This window comes from Micropterus salmoides, unplaced genomic scaffold (assembly GCF_014851395.1).
Source record: "Micropterus salmoides isolate LMB-PRFRI ecotype aquatic unplaced genomic scaffold, ASM1485139v1 Ms_hic_scaffold_20, whole genome shotgun sequence".
NCBI lineage: Eukaryota > Metazoa > Chordata > Actinopteri > Centrarchiformes > Centrarchidae > Micropterus > Micropterus salmoides.
In genome coordinates this window covers 4,813,979-4,834,999 of record NW_024041151.1, presented here as the reverse complement: position 1 = coordinate 4,834,999, position 21,021 = coordinate 4,813,979, and the positions used below count along the sequence as shown (strand labels likewise).

At 39.2% G+C, this 21,021-nt stretch overlaps 2 protein-coding genes across 3 annotated transcripts; one reads left to right on the top strand and one right to left on the bottom strand.

Annotated features, from left to right (window-relative positions):
- Window positions 1-688: 688 nt before the first annotated feature.
- On the top strand, window positions 689-2,984 carry ankrd34ba (ankyrin repeat domain 34Ba). The gene has a single exon (XM_038734519.1). The coding sequence runs from the start codon at window positions 731-733 to the stop codon at window positions 2,381-2,383; it is 1,653 nt and encodes a 550-aa protein (XP_038590447.1). The 5' UTR covers window positions 689-730; the 3' UTR covers window positions 2,384-2,984.
- A 567-nt stretch (window positions 2,985-3,551) lies between these two features.
- oclna (occludin a) lies at window positions 3,552-20,214 on the bottom strand. Of its 2 annotated transcripts, XM_038734216.1 has the most exons (10): window positions 13,664-13,684; window positions 13,196-13,223; window positions 12,946-13,037; window positions 11,759-12,389; window positions 11,468-11,635; window positions 8,689-8,816; window positions 6,371-6,556; window positions 5,037-5,208; window positions 4,289-4,330; window positions 3,552-4,172 (listed from the first exon to the last, which is right to left on the bottom strand). In XM_038734216.1, exons 3-10 carry the CDS (start codon window positions 12,996-12,998, stop codon window positions 4,074-4,076), a joined length of 1,479 nt encoding a protein of 492 aa, XP_038590144.1. In that variant the 5' UTR covers window positions 12,999-13,037; window positions 13,196-13,223; window positions 13,664-13,684; the 3' UTR covers window positions 3,552-4,073. The 2 variants fall into 2 exon arrangements, with proteins under 2 accessions (XP_038590144.1, XP_038590145.1); XM_038734217.1 differs by lacking the exons at window positions 12,946-13,037; window positions 13,196-13,223; window positions 13,664-13,684 and adding an exon at window positions 19,924-20,214 and having other exon boundaries at window positions 11,759-11,981.
- Window positions 20,215-21,021: the final 807 nt, after the last annotated feature.

Genomic DNA, 21,021 nt, shown 5'->3' with positions numbered 1-21,021 from the left:
TATACTATTAATATTATAATTATCATCTACAGAACAACTATTGTATTGTAAAAAATAGTCACTATGAGTGCAAGCAAGTCTACATTGTCTTTAATAAATGGTGTTTTGTTTAGTTGAGCCATGATGACACAGAGAAGAGAGAAGGCTCAACAATGTGTTCCAGCATCCCGGAACAAGCCTCCTCTTTACCTGCACCCACATACTCAACACAGCCCACCACAACAAGCTAACACTGTCTGGATAAGATCAGTCTGCTACTACATGCAACATGTGATTTGTGCTAGCAAGAGGCCTCTCCTTGCCAGTCATCATGGCAAATCCAGCAACTGATGGAGACACCAAGTGCATGCTAGCCAGTGACCAGGTTTTACATGGTCATGGAACATGTCAAAAACATGGCTTTGGTATAGCAAACTAATTACTGCAGACAAGCTGGCCAGCCAGGCTAAGCTAGCCCTTCTAAGCTAACTAACATGCTGAATTTCTATGGCACCAAACAAGCATCCTCAGCTGTGTCGTTCTAGCAAAAAACAAAGCATACACTTCGGTCTTGGCCATGCTGCAGGAAAAGCTGATATGGGGGCTTGTCTATGATAATGGCTTATGTGCAACTGCTCAACTGTTATTTAATTTTATCCGTTTATATAATTAATCACTCTAAAAGTGTTTTGTTATTTTCAACAGAAACCTTTTACTACATCTCCAAAACCACCAGCTGGGACCAATAGGGATGGAGGGAGAAGGCTGTATTCCTGGGGTAGCTATAGATTCAGGAAACCCCTTGCTAAAAGCAGTCTTCCTTCGTCGCCTGCGACTTACACGGCTGCTCCTGGAAGGAGGTGCTTACATAAACGAGAGTGACAGCCAAGGTCAGACACCCCTGATGGTAGCCTGCAGGACCCATCATACTGACACCCAGAGCGCCAGCCGGGCCAAGCTGGTCCAGTTTCTTCTGGAGAAAGGAGCGGACCCCAACATCCAGGACAAGGAAGGTCGCTCTGCCCTGATGCATGCCTGCCAGGAGCAGGCAGGCCCTGAGGTGGTGTCTCTGCTCTTGGTCAGTGGAGCGGATATTAGCCTAGAGGATCAGTCAGGGACATCAGCGTTGGTCTACGCAGTCATGGCTGGAGACTGGAAGGTTCTGAAGCTGTTGCTCGACACATGCAAGGCCAAGGGGAAGGAAGTGATCATCATAACGACTGACAAATTCCCATGTGGCAAACTGCAAGCCAAGCAGTACCTGAGCATGCCTCCCCTTGGTCCTCTAGATCAGATGGACACAAAGACATCAGCACCTCCTGCATCTCCCTCTGAAATTCAGCTCATCACCTCCCCCCAGTGCACCTCTTCTTCTTTATGTCCCCCAAAGCCTGTCTTTTCCTTTAAAGAAGCCCAGTCCTGTGGTGTAAGCTCCCATCCATGTTCCCCATCATGCCCCCAAAGGCTTGGCCAAGTGGCGCCGCACGGATTGCAGCAGCCCCTTCTGAGGTTGAACTCTGAGCCCTGGCTAAAGATCCCAGCGTCTCTGCTCACACAGCAGCCTCACGCAGCCTCTTCAGAAAACAGCAAAGACCTCAACCTAACGGAGGACGTCCCTGTCAAAATTCCCATGAATAGGGACGGGGACAACAGCACATGTTCACCAACTGACAACTTCAAATGGTATGAAGGACGATTGGCAAGGGACAGCGGTGTAGATGGAGACGTAAAGAATGAATGTGCCAAACATGCAGGACAAAATATATCCTTACCAGGTCTCCTATCATCCCACTCTGCCTCCCATCCTAATCTCCATTCTGTTAACCTTGGAACAGAATCAATCACCTCCTCTTCCTCCCTTTCTGGTGACAAAAACCTTTGCACTCCGCTACATCACAGCATGGCCTCGTCAAGCCTTCAGAGCATAATCCAGAGGCGCAAGCTTGGGGAGGACATCTACAGCTCTGATCCCCAGCTAGCTGTAGACATCCAAAATCTCCCTGAGGAGTCCCAGCAGAGAGCACGAGACCTAAGAGAAGGCAAGAAGCTAGCTCTCTTACGCTGCTCCAGCACACAGGGCTCCAGGGAGTCACTGTTGACCTCAGGCCCAAGCAGGAGAGTGCTGTCTGGGTACGAGCGCAGAGGCTCTGGAGCCTTCTTGTTGGACCACATGTCCCAGGCCAGGCCTAGATCTTTGCCACCTCTGACCCTCAACTCAACCAACACCCCCATCCTTAATGTTTATAACCTCAGCTCCAGTGCTGCAAGTGGTTTCAGTGAGAAAGAATCAGGCCACAAAAAATTCCTTCCCTCTGCTCCTCCTGGGCAACCCAAAGAGCTGACCAGGAGGATGCTGCTGAGGAGACACTCGATGCAGACCGAACAGTTCAAAACCACGGGTTAAAATTCAGCCAGGAGGGAAGAGACGCTTGTGTTTTTTTAAATGTTTTGTCTTGTGATGTCGTGCCTGTAGTGAACTTCAAAGAGGCAAACCAGATAGACAAGAAAAAGAAACATCCATGTCGATGTAATGTACAAAGTACACTTCAGTGTGCAGTGTGTTGTACTTGTGCATGTAGCTTCAGTGTGCAGTTTTAATGTGCAAAACTTCCTTAAATCTGTATCAAGATTTTTTTGGCCACTTGGGGCCAGCAGAGCAAGCGGAAAACATCTGACATATTGTCATCTTGTGAAGTTCTTTTAGCTAACGTGTTAGAAAATTAAAATATTAAGTTAAAAATATAGCTTGCTCTTCAGCTGCCAAATAGTCCACTGTGTTCAGTTAGTCTGTGTGTCTTTGTTCACTTTTGTACAGGCCAGATACTGTATTGTATGTTTATCAAAGCTTTAAAAAAAATTAATAAGAAAACAGGGTGGAGGGCAGAATTTGCAAGTTCTTAACCTAAGCAGATGGAGCGGCACGGTGGTCCGGTGGATAGCGCTGTGGCCTCACAGCAAGAAGTTTGCGGGTTCAAACCTTCCTTTCTGTGTGGAGTTTGCATGTTCTCTCCGGGTGCTCCGGCTTCCTCCAAAGATATGCGGCCTAGGTTGATTGGTGACCCCAAATTGTCCATAGGCGCCTTTCGCCCTATGCCAGCTGGGATTGGCTCCAGCCTCCGTGCCCCTGTACGCAGGATAAGCGGTTGACGATGGATGGATGGATGAACCTAAGCAATAAGCTATAAGCAGTGCAGACATGAATGGAACAGCAATCTTGATAGTATTGTTAATTATTCTCTGAAGCGTTGTTATTTCAAAAGACACCATTCACATTACCTATGGTCCTTTGATCCATTGTTAATATATAAAATATCAGTTTGTGCAGCTTTAAAGTCACTATGTACAGAATTTGAAAATGCCTGACATTGGCGCCTACAAACAATCCCTTCAGAATGATTTAAAAGATGCTACAAACATTTAAAAATTCTACACTTAGTGGCTTTAAATCAACAGTGTTTGAGTGTTGGAATTGTTTTCACACTCACTATTTGCTCAAGGAGTCCCAAATGTTTGTGTCTGTGCAAAGCCATTGCTGGCCACAACGCTTACTGTGTAAGAAAAGCAAGAAATAATTGTCTATTAAAAGGAATTTATTATAATAAAAAAAAAGGTATAACAAGTCACTGTAAAAGGTACATCACTATGCATTAAACACGCATAATCATTTGAAAGTGTCCGTTTGTTCAACCCTGAGTAAAGAAACACATGTGAACTTACTTACACAAACTGCTAAAAACATCTGTTTCCCCACATATTGTATTTACATGATAAAAATTAGAATTAAAGACAGTAAAAAGAGCTATTTAAAAACAAAATGGGGTTGTGTATAAATGTAAATTCACTTTACAATCTAGTGGCTGCTGGACAATTTCAGATCACAGTAGGCAAAATATATACACATAACAGTATCTACGGCAGGTGACAAACACAATATAAACAGTGGCATAATACAAGACAGCCTATAGGGACAAACAACTTTTGCAATGTTTCACAAGCTACCAGCTGTCACCCCCCCCCCCAAAAAAACAGCGGCAAACCAGATTGAGTCCTTTCTGAGACGTATTTGGACAGGCGTAATATCCTCATTGAGTTGTTCAGGCCTTGCGGTCATAGTCGCTGACCCTCTTCTTGATGTGGTTCAGCTTGTTCTTCAGATATTTACACCTGCGCTTCTTCATCTGATAATCTGAAGTCTGAAAAAGGAGGAAAAAAAAAAATAGACAAAGAATATGAGTTATAGGATCACGTTATAAAATAGAATATCACAATTCATTACATTGCAGTAGATGAATGAAATGATCCCACGCACCTTTTTCATGTCCTTTATCCTGTTGTACTCATCCAAAGCATCCTGTTAAAGAAAACGTAAACAATTCATCAGACACATTTCAAAATAGTAAAACGGTTTATTTTGTCTCCCCCACTTCAGTCTAAAAACGGTTACTGACCACTTGGAGGCTACAAAGCTGTCAACACAACACTGACGTATATACCTTGTAAAGTTAATTACTGTAACTTGTTATCAAACGGTAGCTTATTTTCACATCCGTCTCCCACTCCTACAGAAAATATCTGGCTCTTTAGCTGCTAAATGAGCCACTATGTTCACCATCTTGTCTGTAGCTGTGTCTGTCTGCTTATTTGCTGCTGAGCAGGACGTGTACGGCGGCTTTTTAAACAGCTTTTTATCTGAAAACAAGCCTGCTGCTGGAAAGCTGACTACAGCAGTGAGACTGAAACTTTTAAACATTAGTAGGCCATCAAAACCACAAAAAGTGAAGTTGAAAGATGCAAAAACTGCGAAGTTGGTGATCATTCTCTGAGGGTTTGTCACACAAAAACTCCTTTTACAACACATTTCATCCCCTATTCATATGAAAACATTACAGCAGATTTAATGTTCTGTTGAAATTTTAAAGAAAACAACATTTCTGCTGTAGGTTCCACAATCTATCCATTAATATCTTTCAAACTGGACTGACAGAGAGAAAATTATCAGATGTTGACTATAAGGGGATTGAACAAATAAATATCAAACAGTAACAGTGAGCTCTCACCAGGTACTCCGGGCTGCCCTCCTGCAGTTCATCCAGCTCTCTGTCCACATCTGACAGGTTCTTGTTGATGGTGTCCAGCTCCGCCTGCATGTCCTTGTACTCCTGGTGCTCGCGGTCAAATTCACGCTTGTAGTTGGTGCGCTCCTGCTCATTTGTTATGGGAGGGAATTCACTAAAAGAGAGAGAAGACACAGGGGTAAATTTAAATGACTGGAAAAACACATCCGTAAGCTTCGAAGACCCCAGGTACAGTTGGCAGTGTTGGAAACTAAGTATATTCACTCAAGTACGGTACTTGTATACAATTTTAATGTACTTGAGTATTTCCATTTTGTGCTCCTTTACACTTTGACTCCGCTACGTTTCAAAGTAACATATCGAACTCCTTACTCCCTTATATTTACCTGATAGCTTCAATTCCTTTGTAGATTAAAATTTTGCAAAGTGCAAACACCTAAAGTAATTTCTGTCCATTAAGTCCTAAAAGTGCAAAACACTGTATGAACATTGAATACAGGTTGAATGCTTTTTGTAAGAGCAATAGATTTGAATGTGTGGTACTTTTTTACTTTTGATACTTAAGTACTTTTAAAACCAGGTACTTTTTTACTTAAGTAGTATTATACTGCATGACTTTTACTTGAGGTATTTGTACTTTAACCTAAATATGAAAATTAAGTACTTCTTCCCACACTGCAACATACATACAAGAATCCACGTCTATATTATACACCGACAGCATTAATATGTATTAAAGCTGCAATAATTTGTTGATCAAATGATTATTTGATGGACAAAAAACTATTCCCAGTAAAATCAATTGTCTTTTTTCACCATTTCAATCCATTCTAACAGTTCAAATCAGCTCTTAGAGCTGAATAGGGCTGCAAGTAACGATTCTTTTCCATTGCTGAATATTATTATTTTCTCAAAAAAAAATCGATTAGTTGCAAAGATTTTCAGTTTACTGTTATAGAAAAGTAAAAATCCCCGAACATATTCACATTTAACAAGCTGGATTCAAATGATTCCTCTTAAAAATTACTCAAACCTGATTATTCGATTAATCGTTGCAGCTCCATCCCTGATCAGTTAAATGTTGCTTAAATGTTAATGCACAGGTGATAAATACACATATTAAAGCAAGAAAAGTAATACTTCTGTACTTCTACTTAAGTAAAACTTTACTTGCAGCACTTTCACACGTAATGGACTAATTGACAGTGTGGTAATGCTACTTTTACTTAAGTAAAGGATCTGAATACTTGGACTTGTGAGTGAGTTGGACTCCTGTACGTCAGCACCTCCAATGTGGGTCTTTAATTTCTTCTTACCTGTCAAAGTCGTCGTCGTCCAGCTCGTCTCCAGAGGAGTTATAGTCAGTCTCGAAGTCTTGTCCATCGGCGCGGCGTGGCCGGGCTGCGCGTCTCTTCTTGGGCTTTCCACTCGAGCTGGACAAATCTGAGGTTGGGCTGTAGGGAGTCCCATTTTGCAAAGGCCGGTTCTCTTCCACTGAAGGCCTGTGGGACAAGGAGCAGTATTCATATTGTTAGATTCATTATAATAACAAAGACCATTACAGTTTTTCTCCATTGCTCTAACACTATAAGCAGGCTTTTGAACTAAAAACCATAACTCCATTTTTCAAAAAGAACACCCATTTCCCTAAACTCTACACACAAATCCCGTCATTTCTCATTGCCTACAACATGTGGTCATTGAGAAAGCACAGACATTCAGAAGCTTCAATAGATAGAATTAAAGGTCCGGAGTCAGTTCATTCAGTTTAGGAACAATGGATCCAGAGAAATCTGAAGGAAGAGGTGTAGGACACCAGAGAGGAGGAGGAGGAGGAGCAGAATGGAGAGGAGTAAGAGGTGAAGGAAGAAAAAGGAGGAGGTAGAGGGAGGAGGAGAAGATGGAAAAGGAGGTGAAGGACGAGAATCTCTGGCCTGTCCCAGACCAAAGACAGGATGCTGGGGCAGAATAATTAGTTGTTCAGTGTGCTGCACTGTATATTACACAAAGAAATAAAAATTGTGCAAATGTTTAAATTTGTTATTTCTTTTGTTGTGTTTATCGTGTGAATAGTTTTTTGAGGGGAAGAATCACAAGCAACATAACTTAAAACCAGTTTTGTAGTATTGTTTAAAATTTATCTCAGCAGTGTGTAAGACTGTGTTGCAGTGTGTGTGTTTCTGCGGGAAAAGTTTCTTTTGAGTGGTTTTGAGTGGAGAGCTTCATTTTGACCTGAAAATTTAAAGTTTTAGGGGGGATTGGGTGAGAAGCTGTGGATTTGTGTTTAGAGTTTTGAGAAAAAGAGACATATTTTCAAGAAATGTGTTTAAGCAATTGAGAAAAACTGCAAAACAGTAACACAGAACTACGGTAACTGTAATCTAAGTAACAGTAGGAGGCGACTACATTACATGGATTGCAAATGTGAGTCCCCAAAGGCAAAATAGCATCTGTAAATCTACTAAACTGTTACACGTATGTTTTGCTTATGAGATGTAGGAGGAAGTAAAATACAGCCATTTCGATTTGTGATCTCATCTTGATGAGTAAACAGGACAATGACTTCCTGCAGACATGTCCCTTTTCATGTTCCCTAATCAGCACGAAAGTATTTCACTTAGTTTCAGTGTTGCAAGAAAAAGTGGCTCATGAAGTCCTTTGATGAAACTGGCATGCTTACTGACGATCGTAACAATCTGAAAAGACGAGCTCATTCTGCTTAAATGCTTCCAGTATCTGTGTTGTATTTGCGGAAATTTGGCAAATTTTTTTTGGCAGCAGCAATCTGAAGAAAACCTGTCTAAAGCCGAGCACCCGCTCCATAATACACACCACTTCCATACAGCCATGACCCATGAAAACTTGTTTCTGCTGCCCCCAAGTGGCCAAAAATTTTAATTATTGAAGGGTTAACAAGGAAAATGTTAAAGGTTGATCCAATTGCTTTTTGTTTCTGAGAACTTCCTGAAGGTGTCTCATTTCTGTCCAGATCAGGTTCACATTTTGTTCACCTGTGTGTGAGCAACTTTTTCATATTGCCTTCAGAGACAGTAGTCCCCATTAATAGCTCAACACTCACTTTACATTTAAACTTTAGAGAACATGCTGCAAACATAAACCCCAGGTCTAAAGGCCAATTTATACTTCTGCATTAAGTCATCGTGAGCATTTATGCTTGTGCGTTGGTGTCTGCGTCGTTCCACAATTAAACCATCAAAACGCTAGTTGGCTGTCGGGTTTCTATGTTCCCTTGCCGCTGTTTTTAGTTTAGCCACAGTTGTTGTTTGTGTGGGCTGCTACAAACAATGATGGTATGTACGACCCTTAAAAGCAGTTGAGGCAAAAGATGGAGGACAAGCCGGACATGTGTAGGAGGAAATGCCAAGCCGACCAATCACAGTTGGCCCTTTAGACACTGCCATGTCATTGCAACGTCCCCACTTTGATCACGGCTCTCTCTACTGTGAACCGTTTATAGAAAAAGGCCAAAAACCTTTAAAAAAAGTGTTTGTAGCATTGAACTGGGGCACTGAGTAGCGCCAACTGCTGCACAAACCTGCCCTTCCTGGTACACAGTACATAAAACAACACCGGCCTTTTGTCACTGCAGATGTTTCTCGTGCAGTATACTCACTGTGGGGTGATGCTGTAAGGAGGTTTGTCATAGTTGCTCTCATCATCCAGGTAACTCCTGGAGCCCCTCAGCTTCTCAGGGTAGTCTGACACTGGGAGGGCGTCAGGGGCCGTGGACACATTGTTCACCTTTTGGGGGGAAAATTCACACACATTAGCAACTACAGGCTAATACTTGTCCTCTTGCGACTCAGTTTTTTTAATTTTTTTATTGTGATTCACTGTAACTTGTGATGCTGCATTCAAACCTGTGAATTAAAAAGATCATTTGCTTTTTGCAAGATCAATAGATTTGAATGTCAAGTACTTTTTATACTTTAGTACTTTTAGAACCAGGTGCTTTATTAATTTTACTTCAGTAATATTTTTCATGGAGGTATTTGTACTTTTACCTAAGTATGAAAATTAAGTACTTCTTCCACCACTGCAACATACATACATAGAAGAATACATGTCTATATTATACCCCGACAGCATTAATATGCATTAGAGCTGCAACAATTTATAGAATAAATTATTATTTGATGGACAAAAAACTATTCTGATTAGTTTAAATCTCCCCATAATCCACTCTAACAGTTCAAATCAGCTCTTAGGGCTGATTAGGGCTGTAAGTAACAATTATTTCCATTGCTGATTAATTTGTCAATTATTTTCTTGATAAATCGACCAGTTGTTTGGTCTATAAAATGTCAGAAAATGGTGAAAAACGTCGATCAGCCTTAGATGACGTTCTCAAAAGTCTTGTCAACAAACCAAAGATAGTGAGTTTACTGTCATAGAAAAGTACAGAACATTCACATTTAAGAAACCAATTAGTCGATTATCCAAATAATTGATGATTAATTTAATAGTCAACAACTAACTGATTATTCGATTAAAATTAAAAATTGTCTTTTTTCACCATTTCCTGACATTTTATAGACCAAATGATTAACTGGTTATGAAAATAATCATTAATTGCTGCCCTACCACAAGAGAAATATGATCCTTATACAAAACAGAGCTGCACTAAAATCAAGCTATTTGAAATAATCTAAAAAACTAAACAGTGCTTTTACCAATGACAGTTTGACGGGTGACTCACTCAAACAAACTCCCTGGATCTTTACCATCTCTGGTATGAAAAGCCTGCGTGGACTTGTCCTCTAAAAATATGCGACAGTACTGAGCTACACCCTGTATGTGCTGCAGGTTGCTACAGTCACACTGCCTCAGCTGCACAAGCTATAGGGAAATAAACGCCTACGGCTCCCAGTATCATGTTGCTAACAGTGGAGTTAATGTGTTCAGAGTACCAGTCCGACCTGTTCTTTCTGGTCGTTGCTCTGCAGTGAACTGCAGGGACTTTGCTGCGCTGAATGTCATCGTTGCTTTCAACTATCCACAAAATGACTCACCTACTCATCGCTACTTACTAGGGCATGTCAAAGTTTGAGAGCTGTTCTTCTGAAAATAGCTTAGAAAAGCACGACTCACCATAAAATGCAAATACTGAAGTTTGAATGTACTGACAGCAGTGAGATTGAAACTGTCATCCGTGTAGAGCCACACCTTGAAACCAAGCACATCGCTCCACACTTCCCCTCCCCCGCCGACAAACAGGTGACTGCCACCAAACTGGTTGAACCACTTCAGCTGATACAAAAACACTGTGCTTCATTAGAGAACACAGGCGGACACTTTACTTGAGACAAGCTTTCAGGCTCAGTATTAATAGCCTCTTTTGATTTTAGTGTCAGGTTTAGAGCTGAAATTAAAAATTTGCTTATCAATAATTAACCATTCAGGGCTGAAACTGATGAATATTTTCATTATCAGTTAATATTTTTGTCTATAAAATGCCAGAAAATGTTGTGTTATACTTTAACACACCCCGGGGCAACATGTCTTCAAATGTCCAAAACTCCAAAGATATTCAGTTTACCATCATGTGAGAAGCTGTGAACAGCAAAAATAATGATTATTCAATTTTTAAAAATAGTTGAAGGTAATTTTCTGTTGATTGATCCACAAATTGTAGCAGGTCTATAACTGTTTAAGCCAATTATCAAATCGAAATGATAAATATTTCCTGGTGAAAGCTGCTGCCTTCTAAAGACATGTAGCATCCTGTCTATCCAGGATTTGTGGCATTTCTCTTTTGTTTTAATACTGCAATTTTAAAGGATTTTAATCTATTCCATCTCTTAACACTATCAGCCCTCATTATTATTACTACTATTTATTCATTACTAACTATACTTATACTATTTATTCCCGTCTGTCACATACTGTACATATTTCCACACTCCTATTTGTATTTTTAGATTTATACAATGTTCTATTTACCCACACTTTATTATTATTATTTATATTTCTTTAATTCCTTGATTAGCAAAGTGAGCAACTGTAACAACAATTTCCCCATCTGGGAACAGAATGTGAAGACGTCTCCTTGGCCTTTAGGAAATTGTGGGGCATATTTGTTTATATTTTTCTCACATTTTGTAGAACATTTATTGATCAAGAAAACAACATAGATAAATTCTTAATGAAAATAATTGTCTATGAAACGTTTCGCAGTCAAAAAATCCCCAAAATATTATTTTCCTAACATAAAAACAGAGGAAAGCAGAAAATCCTCACGTTACAGATGCGTAAGTTGATCATTTTTAGTATTGTTGCTTGAAATATGGCTAAAAACTATTACTCTTTCTGCTGTTTGACTAATCGATTAATACGACTAACTGTTGCAGCTCTTGCATGTTGAATAATTAAAACAATGCACTGCCACTCACCCACGCTTCTACATCTTGAGGCGGCTCAGGCTCCTCGAAGGCCTTCACTTTCCTCCACAAAATGTTGCTCTTGCCGAACTCCTGGATTTTCTGGCGAGTCTTTAGCGCGAAGACGAGCATGATGATGAGAGCGACGACGACCAGGAAGGCCAACACTGCAGCGATGGCCTGAAATGAGACATACAACAGTTACAAACAGAACAAATCCTCCTGCGCCAACAAAAGGTCACGTCACGTCACATAAGGTCACATAAGACAAGGAAGACCAGGAAGTCAAAAGTGTGTGTTCACCTCTTGTGGCTCCACGACACAGTAGTGGTAAAGATACTGATTGATGAACACTCCTGAAAGCTGTGGTTGTTGGTACTGTGCACATAGACCTGTAATCTGGGCACCGTAGACCGATCCATAGGACTGAGCCATGGGGTTCACTGCCATCAAGTATACTATGGCGGCAATTAGCATTAGGAATGCTAGGATGGCGCAGCTGATCACCACGGCCAGGTAGAACTTCCTGCTGTATGATAGGCTCTGGTGAGACACGACGATGATGAAGATGGCCAGGGAAAAGATGAAGGCGATGGCTGCCATGGCAATGATAAACCCTTTGGCCTTAGCGGGGTCGTTGTAGTTCCCTCCGAGTGTCCCGTAGCCGTAGTTGTTTCCAGCTCCGTACATGGAGCCGCCACCAAAGCTGTTGTATCCCATTCCGTAGACTCCCCCAGAGCCAGCCCCAAAGCTATCCATGACTCCCTGAGAGTCCCAGGCCAGCGTGGAGGCAACGCAAGCAAATATACCCACGGCCATGATGAGGATCATGACGCACATGATTTTGATGATGCCTGGCGGAGACGCCCAGCGGTAGAAATGCTGGAACTCGTCGTCTGGGTAGTAGGAATAGGCCGGTTGGGAGGGGGCTTTACTGTAAAGAGAGTAAGAAGACAGAAAAAACATAGCATTAAATATAAATACAAAAATCAGCAAAGTAAGGCCATAAGGATTTGACCTTGAAATATTTTACTTTGAAAACCATCGGTCTGAATAAACAAGGTCGGAATTATTTTAAAACGTTGTGCAATTTCATTTTATGTGGTTTTTGGTCAGTACCAGAACCAATATTAAAAAAAAACAAAAACAAAACTATATTCAACTCGCTCAAAGTAAATAGGTCATTTCCATGACAAAAACTTCAGTAAAATAATACAAAAACCCCCAAAAAACAAAAATCAAGTTGCTTAAATTAATGAAGTTTAGACACCAAAATTTAAGGGGGGGAAATTCATTAAATTGAAGTCACACATAAATTCATGTAGATGGGTTTCAAAGTAATTTAACATAAATAATTCACTAATGGTCACATTTCACGTAATTTAAACCAAGCTCAAACGCTTTCTTTGTTTCCATATGGAGAGTATTCATATATAGTCTGTATATTGATATAAATAAAATACAACAACAGGAAAGTGAAAGAGACTCACTATTCCCCATCTGACTCATAGGGAGGTGGACTCCCATTGGGCCTGGAGGACATTACTGCTGGATCCACTGGGTGCTGCTTGGTGAAATGAACCTGGAAGAGGATTTATACTGTTAGGACAGATTTACTTAGTAATACATTTTTTCTCAGAAGTGATCATTTGGACTGTAGAATATGACATAAATGACAGTTACAGTTTCGTCACAGATTATTTGCCTTATTATTTTAATTCCACATATGTGTACACATACCTGGCAATAAAGCTGATTCAGATTTTTGCTTTAAAAAAAAAATGCTTGCGATTATTTTTCTGTTGAACAACAAATCGATTAGTCGTTTCAGGTTGAATATAAATTCATACTACAACCATGATAACATTCTGTGTTATTTTAATTTCATTCTTCAACGCCAGTCTCAGCTGTCGTGAAATCAGCTCAAACGGAAACATCTCTTAACTTTACACTCGTGTCATCAGAGCTATAAAACCACAAATAATCCTGTTTCATCCAAATAAATCAGCCTAATAATCTCGCACTTTGCTCACAATTTCCCCGTTGATCTTTACCACACAGGAGCTGCTGTTAAGGAGATAATAGATTTGACCCATAATAACAACACACCTTTCTTTGTTGTATCGACAGGTAAAAGTTTTTAGGGATTTATAACAAAGTACAGAAGCCTCTTGTGCTAATCTCTCAGACGGAAGTCGACACACTCACCTGTCGTTCCGCAGGTGTTTTCTTCTCTCTGCTCCACCAGAAATGTTTCAACTGAAACTGCTGCTGCAGATAAAAACAATCCAGGCCCCACCCAGGTGAGCTCGGCTCTCGGCCAATTAAGCCCCGCCCCCTTGAAGGTGTCACATTACCGAACAACACAGGAAGTTCTCACTGTCTTAAAGGAAATAATAAATAATGATTCATGGATGTTATTGAACTTTAATGTGTTGTTATATCTTAAAAAGGACTTATAATAACATTTGTATGGAATCCAGAGACTGACATAATGTAGTAGCTGTTTAGATAAGTCAAAGATATTGTTATTTTTCTTTTAATTTAAAAAGCGACAGCATCTAGTAAATACAATGCAGGGACATATACATATGTCCCACAAATAATTCATAGATATTATTGAACTTTAATGTGTTTTTACATCTCAAAAGGACTTATCATTACATAGTATGGAGTCCCGAGACTGACAAAATGTATTAGTCAAAAATAGTTATTTTGCTTTCATTTAAAATGCAGAACAACAGCATTTATTATACACAAAGCAAGGAAATTGACAAAAGCATATAATCCCGTAATATCTCACAAATAGGTTAATTCATAGATTTTACAGAACTTTAATGAGTTTTTACATCTCAGAGCATTCATTACATATGTATGGAATCCCGAGACAGACAAAATGTAAAAGCTGATCAGACAAAATACAACTGAAGATAAAAAAAATCTATCAATAATGTTGTTAAATAATTATTATACAGAGACTGGGAGGAGCTCTGAAGAAAAACAAATTGCACTTTGTAGCCTCAATTTAGCTTAACTTACACTCTCACTGTGAATTAATTTTATTCTTAAACTGAGATATGTGGATATACTTCTGCTTGTTGAACTGTGGATGTCATCCAATTCATAAAAACTCTATAATATCTATTATATAATATGGTATTAAATTCTGCATGCAAAAGTCAAATCAAAAGCACCTTCTTGAGCCCATATAATTAAATTGGAGTGTAAGAAGAAATAGCTTTAAACATTTTCTTCATTTAACTTCCTATCGGCTGATAAAATAAACTAAAACTTAATTGATTTTACTCTCTTATTAACATCATATATGATAGCTATTTTTGTTTTTCAACAACTTAATTTTTAAGGTCTTGGGAAGAAAAGGACAAATAATGAAATGTGTGCAAAGGCCAAACGACAACTTAAAATGAATCAAGTGATTCATGGTGAAGAAAAAATATAGCATATATATCCAGTTCTATTTTTATCTTATAAATTTAAAAGTCTTCTTGCATTTTTCCAGATCGAGAAATTTTTCAAAAAGTTACACACAGGGGACTTCCGGTATGAACGTGAACGAGTAAGTCACGCTCGATCCTGATATAAACATACAACGGTCCTTGAAAGTGCAGGCAACCTCGGTTTGAAAACGGAGATGCCAAATCTTGGAAAAACGAGTAGGGTTAGAGAGAAAACACAGACACAAGCAAAGGTAATGGACTTTGGGGCACAAAGCATGGAGCATAAAACCAGCAAAGATGCTAATGTCAGCATGGAGACTCCTGAACAATAGGGCAGCTCACCGAGGCCAAAGAAGAGATACTGGTGGCGATAAACAGCTTGAAGTCCAAGTTCTCAACTAGACTTGATGCTATTCTCACTGCCGTTGAAGAAACTAAGAAAGAGCTGTCTGACCGTGTTTGTCCGCCATGGACGAGCACATTGAGCTACAAGAAACTGTTAAAGCTCTTAAGAAAAGGAACGAAGTTCTGGAAGATAAAGTTGCGGACATGGAAACAAAGTCACGCTTGAACAACCTGAGGTTGGTGAACTTGCCCAAAGGCGCAGAGGGCCTGGACCCATGCTCATTTCTGGAAGGCTGGATACCGGAGGTGCAGATGTGAAGTTACTTATAGGATGAGAGAGTATCTGCCACTACGGACTGCAAAATAATGTAATTTGTATTACTTTGAATGGGGAGTCAATGGAACATAACTCTTTGTTTTTTCCCCCATTGGCCTATCTGTGTAAAGGTGTGCGTGGGTATGTGTGTATTTGTAGGTGACAAGTATACGTATAAACACACATGCTAAAGTCAAAGCAGAGATATATCAATATGTGGAACACTGGAAACCTATTTTTATTACAGGAATTTATATAACATAACTTCTTGAGGATGCTGACATTAGCAGCAGTTATTATGCTTACACTGATTTATTATATTTGTCTCATATAATTCATAAAAACATTACGGAGTAGGAAGGGCAAATGAAGCCTAATTTTTATTTTTTATTTTTAATTTACATCGGTCCGGGTGTAGGCTGAGTGGAAGCAATAGATAGGAGGGCTTCCCATTCAGTTGGGAGAATTGTTTTTTAAAATCTTTATTGCTGTACAACATGTTCAATGTGTGTTCTGACGTTTAGACGTGTTAATCCTCATGCCATTTTTGTTAAGGGATCTTCATGGCAAAGGTTATGAATAAGCTGAAAGACACTGATTCAAAAATTGCTTTCCTGCAGGAGACACATACCCTAAAGAGGACAATGTAAAAATTAGGAGCAGACGGCAGGGAAGCACCTATGCAGCATCATTTACATCACAAGTAAGGGGAGTCATGACTCTTATTCACTATTCTGTGCCCGTTCAAATTACTAATGTAATCAGGGATACATGTGGTAGGTATCTGATTATTAAGGGATCGCTGCTCTCAGTTAACTTGAATTTAGTTAATACATATGGCCCCAATAAGGATGAGCCCGGCTTTTATAGACATTTATTTCTCACACTTGCATCTCTCCCAGGAGAATATATTATTGCAGGGGACTGGAATTGTACATTAGATCCTACCAGGTCTACAGGTACTGATCAAACTCATGCTAGAAGTACAACAACTATTCATCATTTCATTAAAGAGTTAAATCTGCTAGATATCTGGAGACACTTGAAACCTAACGATGTAGCCTATTCTTGCCACTCGAGTACTTTTCAGACATACTCACGGATAGACTACTTTTTAATCTCTGCATCACTACTTTCAAAAATACAGGGTTGTTACTATGGTAGTATATTAATATCAGACCATGGAATGTGCTGTCTGATTTATACAGATGGAAATCTTGCTAGGGACCCACCAAGATGGAAATTTAATCAGAAGTGGCTACAAGATGAAGCATTTATAAAATATGTGGGGGCGGAAATAGATAATTATTTTAAAGATAATACAATGCAAACAACAGCATGTATCAAGTGGGATGTCTTTAAAGCCTTCCTGAGGGGACACATAATTAGCTATACTGCATCCAAATTTAGAGAGTCACGCCAGAATACGCAACAGCTAGAATGCAAAATACAAACTCAACAGGAGCAGGTGTTCAGGAATAGTACTCCTGAAGTAGAAAAAGAGTTATTGCTATTAAGAGCAGAATATAATAAATTATTGGCTGATGGGATAGCACAGTCTGCTAAGGCTGAACATTTTATGGGCACGGTGGAAAATGTTTGGCATGGCAGATCAAACAGTTAGAAACAACAGTTAGAAACTTTGATTGTAAAAGATAATAGTGACACAATAATAGACCCTGCTGAAATAAACAACGAATTTAGGGAATACTATAAAAAAACTATATGAACCACAAGTTGACTATGAACCCAAAGCCCAAAAAACATTTTTAGAGAAGCTAAATATTCCAACTATCTCTGAGGAACATGCAAAGACGTTAGAGGCAGATCTTACAGAGGAGGAAATAGGCATGAAAGCAGGAAAAGTAGCAGGTCCAGATGGATTGCTAATAGACCTATATAAGAAATTTAAAACAAAAATGATCAAACCACTACTGGAAATGTTTATGGAAGCATTCGATAGCGGCAGTTTACCCAAATCTAAGTTAGGTGCGTTGATAACATTATTGTTATGGTTATTTTCAGCTCATGGTTGAAAATTTGTGTTTTATTTGTGCTATACAGGACTCCCTGGTAAAAGAGACTGTGTCTCAATGGTTTATATATAAAAAAGGTTTATATATTGCCAAAGCCAGGAAAGTCTAATAATAGATACGGAAATATGAGACCAATAAGTTTACTAAACTCTGATCTCAAAATTCTTTGCAAAGTTTTAGCAAGACAGTTGCAAGAAACGTTACCCAGTGTAATACATAGGGATCAAAATGGGTTTATTCTCGCTCACCAGGGATTCCATAATGTTAGGAGGGTCCTTAATATTATCCAAAGCTTGGAGAGCTTGCAGAAATACTAACAAACAAAAATATCAGAACCAATAGTAATCAAGAGGATGCCGTCAAGGATGCTTGTCCCCGCTTTTGTTTACTCTAGTGATTGAACCATTCGTTATAGCTGTACATGGGAATTGTGGGAATAATAACTGGACAGTCAGAACATAAACTTTCATTATACGCGTATGATATAATTTTGTATATATCATACCTTAACAAAACAACCCCTGCTCTATAACAGTTAATAAACTCATTCAGTGCCATCTCAGGGTATACCATTGACAATACTAAGTCCTCAACTCTATGACTTAATGAAAAAGAAAAGGAAAACCCAATTACAGAGGCTTCCCAATTCAATGTCGTTGATTGCTTTACATATTTAGGAATACAAATTAGACCTAAATTAGCTCAGAGTGTCGAAAGCAAACTACGGGCCCTTGATGGAAGAAATAATCGTTTGATAGATGGCCCACCCTGCCCTTATCCCAGATTGGAAGAATAAATATTATAAAATTTAGTATACTCCGTAAAATATTGTATGTATTTCAGAATATTCCTCTACCTCGATTTCATAAAATCAGGTTATTTACAGAATTCATATGGGGAAATAAATGTGCCAGAGTCTGCTTGTCTCTCCTGTACTTACCATGTAATAAGGGGGGGTTAAAATGTCCCAATATATCCTGGTACTACTGAGCAGTACAATTAACAACCCTTAAGTTTTATTTTGCAACAAGGGATATTCCTCAATGGAAAGAAATGGAATCAGAGGGATTAATCTTACCTTTACCCCTATATTTATATTCATATACACATTTGTGAAACTAATGGAACGAACTACTAATCCAATTGTTAAAAACATGATTAAGATGTGTTTTGGAGTGAAAAAATGTATTAAAGAACCCAATAAATTATCTCAATTCAGCCCCATTTGGGGAAACCGACACTTTACCCCATGGAGAGCAGACCCCTAATTTAGAGCGTGGGCATCAATAGGCATGAGAAAAGATTCAGGACCTGTATATGCCAAAATAAGATGTTATGATGTGAAATTAAACAGAAGTATGATATAGATAAAAAATATTTTTTTAAATACCTTCAACAAGAGTTTCATCAGAGCTAATTAAAAATAGTCTTACAACTAAACCAGCAGAATCCAATTTTGAAAGTTTTTTATCCAAGGACAGTTTAAGTACAGGAGCTATATCAGAGCTGGATGAATTATTAATGGCCAATTCACCAGAAAATTCAGACTGCAAATGGAGTAAGGACCTGGGGAGTGAGATTTCTTTAGAGGACTGGGGAGCAATATGTACGAAGGCTCACTCTCAGGATTGCAGGTTGCCTGTTAATCGGAAGGTCGGCGGTTCAATCCCCAGGACAAGTATCCTTGGGCCACGAATTACGGCTGTTCCGCCAGTGCGTGAATGATAGTTTCTGTTTGAGCACTTGGGCTCAGTGTGTGAATGCAGATGTAGTGTGCTTTGAGTGGTCGAAAAGACTAGGCACTATACAAATACGGAGCATTTACATCACACCAGCTAAATTAAATAAACAGTGACATTCCTGACTTATGTATAAAATGTATGAAAGAAAAAGGGACACTGTTTCATCGTGTGCGGCAGTGCAACAGTTCATCAAGAGCTAACGGATATTGATAGATATGTGTCTCTTGAACGCTAAAAAATCAAAAGCATTATTCTAGAAATAGACCAAACTACCATATACTACATTTTGGGTTGGGCAAATGTTAATAGCCTTCCCCCTGGAAAAAATAACAGACAGGGAAACAACCTCTTTGATAAGGTTGGGGGGCCTTTCAATTTGAGACGGTTAACAGAGGAAGGGGAGGGTTGAGTAATGACTAATGTAAACCTCGTAATATGACTAGTGAGAGTTATAAGTTATACAATGTGCAATTTGCTATATAATTTTTGGAAGGAATGTGGGGAAGATGTTTGTCTGAGATGGTTGTCAATTATCATTATTATTTAAAAGTTTAATATATATATATACTTCCTGCTGTATGATAGGCTCTGGTGAGACACGACGATGATGAAGATGGCCAGGGAAAAGATGAAGGCGATGGCTGCCATGGCAATGATAAACCCTTTGGCCTTAGCGGGGTCGTTGTAGTTCCCTCCGAGTGTCCCGTAGCCATAGTTGTTTCCAGCTCCGTACATGGAGCCGCCACCAAAGCTGTTGTATCCCATTCCGTAGACTCCCCCAGAGCCAGCCCCAAAGCTATCCATGACTCCCTGAGAGTCCCAGGCCAGCGTGGAGGCAACGCAAGCAAATATACCCACGGCCATGATGAGGATCATGATGCACATGATTTTGATGATGCCTGGCGGAGACGCCCAGCGGTAGAAATGCTGGAACTCGTCGTCTGGGTAGTAGGAATAGGCCGGTTGGGAGGGGGCTTTACTGTAAAGAGAGTAAGAAGACACAAAACAAAACATTGCAAAAAAAACAAAAAAACATCGGTCTTAATAAACAAGGTCGGAATTATTAGAGCTAAAAAAATAAAAATATAAGCTGCTAGAATTGACTGTATTTGAGAAATTTAGACGGGGTCAGAGGTCAGATGAGAAACTAAAAATCTGTCAACTTGAAAAAAAATTATAAAAATAAAAGTCAAAATAAGTTTTTAAACTTTAAAACTTAAAATTATTTCAGGTTGGGAAATTCAAACCACATCATTTCATGTAGATGGGTTTCAAAGTAATTTTCAACATAAAGAATTCACTAATGGTCACATTTCACATAATTTAAAAAAAACTCAAACTGTTGCGGCTTTCTTTTGCTTCCATATCGAGAGTTTTCATGTCTGTATATTGATATAGTTAATATAGATCAACAGGAAGGTTTGCTGCATTGAAAGAGACTCACTTTTCCACATCTGACTCATAGGGAGGTGGACTCCCTTTGGGTTCGGAGGACATTACTGCTGGATCCACTGGGTGCTGTTTAGTGAAATGAACCTGGAAGAGGATTTATACTGTTAGGACAGATTTACTTAGTAATAAATATTTTTTCAGAGGTGATAATTCGTTATGTAGAATAAGATAAAAATCACTGATTAATTGCCATTTTTTCTTGAAAAATGACTTAAAA

Bases quoted from the DNA above. Each gene is read 5' to 3' on its own strand.
- ankrd34ba (XM_038734519.1), top strand. From the start codon at position 731: ATGGAGGGAGAAGGCTGTATTCCTGGGGTAGCTATAGATTCAGGAAAC.
- oclna (XM_038734216.1), bottom strand. From the start codon at position 12,998: ATGTCCTCCAGGCCCAATGGGAGTCCACCTCCCTATGAGTCAGATGGG. The intron at 8,817-11,467 runs GTGAGTGGCAGT...TCCCCCCAAAAG, and splicing joins CTCAAGATGTAGAAGCGTGG to GTGAACAATGTGTCCACGGC. The intron at 5,209-6,370 runs GTAAGAAGAAAT...TCTCTCTTTTAG, and splicing joins GACGACGACGACTTTGACAG to TGAATTCCCTCCCATAACAA.